At 49.8% G+C, this 3,117-nt stretch overlaps 1 protein-coding gene across 1 annotated transcript in view; it reads left to right on the top strand.

Annotated features, from left to right (window-relative positions):
- The window catches only part of PAAF1 (proteasomal ATPase associated factor 1), an 11,368-nt gene that overhangs the window by 4,100 nt on the left and 4,151 nt on the right, over positions 1-3,117 (top strand). The window contains exons 4-5 of the mRNA XM_017727080.1: positions 1,733-1,831; positions 2,501-2,651. Of these exons, the coding sequence (XP_017582569.1) occupies positions 1,733-1,831; positions 2,501-2,651 (250 nt within the window). The remainder of the gene's footprint in view (positions 1-1,732; positions 1,832-2,500; positions 2,652-3,117) is intronic.

Genomic DNA, 3,117 nt, shown 5'->3' with positions numbered 1-3,117 from the left:
AATAAAGAGTAGCCAGGGCCCAGCACAGTGCAGTAAGTTGCTCCTCCCTGGAACCACCACAGCGCTTCTCTTTCAGATATTCTGCCACTTTAACAGGGTCCTGTATTTGTTCAGGGGTGAACTTCCAAACCACTGGAGATGAATACTCCTTCAAAACCTGGCCGATTTTCTCCCACCTTCCGTGCCACTCATCATCATCCGACCTCTGAAAGAATTTCTTAATAATCTCTTTTGTGACTCTGAAGATGATGTAGACCAGAGTGAGGAGATATATCAGACACGGCAACAGGAATATGCCTTCCTTAGTATTCAGAGGGAGTCCAGAATCCTCAAAAGCTGCTATAAGAGGCTTGAAGGAGTAAAAGGAGATGAAAGGCTTGTGGAAATCATCGTCTCCTGTTCCCCCCCCAGACTGGGAACGATTATTAATGGTCTCCTGGAGGTAGTATATCACGTCACAAGTTGATACCACATAACCCACGTACATAGAAATCTTGAACCATCTCCCTAAACTGTGAAAGTGCGTTATCAGGACCACACAGGGAATTATAAACCTGTATAGGCAGCACTCCACTAAGGGCAGACTAAGCCACATCGTGCCCTGCGGCTGTACCTCACACACCAAACACTCAGCTCAAACTTGCTTCCAACCGGCTGTGGGCAGAGCTGTTGTGATCTCGAGCCTTGGTGCCGCACGATGGGCGCCGGATTCGCCGGTGGTGGTTTGGGAATGGTATTCCCGAATTCAGCGTTCCCACGGGCACGGCCCGCGCCGCTCGCTCCCTGCGCTCCCCCGCGGGAGGCTGGAGAGGGGAACCGGAGGCACCACAGGCAGCGATCGGGGGTTGAGGCGCCAACAACTCACAGGGAACAGCAATGGGACAGGGAGCGACCGCGGGGACCCGCCCGGATAGAAGGAAAGCCGGAAAGAAGGGAGTTTTTCCCGCCGCCGCACGGGGAGGTGGGATCGGGGGACATCCGGCTCCTGGCTCTGCCCCTCCTGCTGCTGGAAAACTTAACCGTGTCCTGGCTGGAGCCGGGACAGGGTCTTCTTTCTCACGGTGCATCTGCACTTCTTATTCCTGTCCATGGATTTTACCACTGTAGCGTTTTTTCCCCATCCGCAGCCTGCAAATGCAATTCAGAAACGCAGTGCAAATGCCACTCACAGAATCACAGAATTCCTAATGTTGGAAAAGACCTCTGAGACCATCGAGTCCAAGCTGTGGCTGATCCCCACCTTGTCACCAGCCCAGAGCACTGGGTGCCACGTCCAGGCCTTCCTTGGACACCGCCGGGGATGGGGACTCCACTCCTGCCCCCTCCTGCCAGCCCCTCAGTGTCCTCCTTCTGAGGGGCCCCAAGCTTGTATGAAGAACTTGTTTTGGTTCAGTGTTTCAGCAAATTTAGGCTGCGAATTTGGCTTCATAAATATCTCAAACGGTGGCTTGTGATTTGGGCCAGTTATCATGAGCTCTTTTCTTATTTCTCATCTGTTTACAGGACCTGCTAGAAAAGTCCAGATTTCTCTTCCACCTGGGATAAACCTGGAATACAACTGCTGCTTGTGCAGGCTTCTCCCTGAGCATTCCTTTTTCTCCTTGCCTTGCAGAGTCACAGGCAGAGAGTATACTTAGCAGGTCTCCCCCTGTACAGAATTAGGCTCTTGAGCAGATATACTTATATACAGAATTATATAAAGCTAATTCTTGGTGCTTTTACCTTCCTGCAGATTACCTGCCTTGATATTTCCAGTGGTGGAGGACTTGGTGTGTCTACCAGCACGGATGGGACCATGAAAATCTGGCAGGCTGCGAACGGAGAAATAAGAGTAAGAGCATCTGGCTTGGATGTTTTGTGTTGTCTGTGACATTCCTGAAGTCCTGTGGCCATGACTTGGGTCAGGCTGTTCACACCCTGTGAAGAATCTGGCTTTTTAGTGAGAAGCTAATTGAAATTGGGCATCTTGGAGGCTTTAAGTCAAATCTATTGGAAAAGGTGGCTTCTCCCAAGGGGGATGTTGCTCAGAGAGGTGCTTAGGAATAACAGGTCACTGACAGCCCCTATCCTGCATGGTAAAAGCACTTATGAATTTCTTATGAAGGAGAGAAGAGGGGAGGACAAAAAGCTTTCGGTGCTGGATTACCTCCATCCTGGCTTGTGGCCTTCCCAGTAAAGGGAGAAAGCTCCTTCGTGTGGAGCTTGACCTGTCAGCTCCTTGTTTGGCAGAGGATAAAGACATTTAACTTGTAATTAGAAGCAAATGTAGTATCTTTTGCTATGTAGTTAGCTGCTCAAATGGTAGAGGGAGGCCCAAAGTCACCTCTTTGACTGCTCCAAATTCAGACCAGTCCATTCCAGCAACGCAAACCCAGAGGATTTGAGCTTAATCCTTTGCCCATGTGAGAATTTTTCCAAGTTTTCCAGTGTCAAAACTCAACAACTGCTCGGCACGAGGACGATGACAATGGAACTAGCACGTAGTTCTTTGTTTTTCCAGAGACTTTTGGAAGGCCATGTGTATGATGTGAATTGTTGCAGGTTTTTCCCATCGGGCCTCGTGGTTCTGAGTGGGGGAATGGATGCCCAGCTAAAGATCTGGTCAGCAGAAGATTCCAGCTGTGTAGTAACATTTAAAGGTCACAAAAGAGGTACAGAGCCCTTAAAATGCTTCATTCGCTGTGTGGGTGCTTGCCTTGCACGCCGGGGCTGATGTTCAGTCACCAGCCTGCTGCACTCTGTGTTTGATGTCTGGAATGTAGCATCAGCTGCCCCAAATGCTGGCCCAAATTATCTCTTCCCTGAGCCACCAACTGCTGTGTCCAGGCTCTGGCTTACCCTGTCCCACAAGGTGCTGGGCTTGATTGAGAGGTTAATAAACCCCATGGCTGGCTGCCCTAAACTTGATTAACTCAAAAAGCCATCTTGTGCAAAACCTGCCATTGTTCTTACGTGATTTGGGGGTTGGAACTTGATCTTCAAGGTCCCTTCCAACCCAAGGCATTCTATAATCTATTTGTGTGCATTGAAAATGCTTTGGCACAGGTGTCCCCTAACCAAACCAGGTGGTGTGACAGAACCTTGGTCAGAGTGATTGCTGCCAGTCACTCACAGTCT

The sequence above is a fragment of the Corvus brachyrhynchos genome, unplaced genomic scaffold (genome assembly GCF_000691975.1).
Source record: "Corvus brachyrhynchos isolate BGI_N302 unplaced genomic scaffold, ASM69197v1 scaffold412, whole genome shotgun sequence".
Taxonomy (NCBI): Eukaryota; Metazoa; Chordata; class Aves; order Passeriformes; family Corvidae; genus Corvus; species Corvus brachyrhynchos.
Note: the sequence above shows the minus strand (reverse complement) of the source record. Positions and strands in the feature narration are given on the sequence as shown.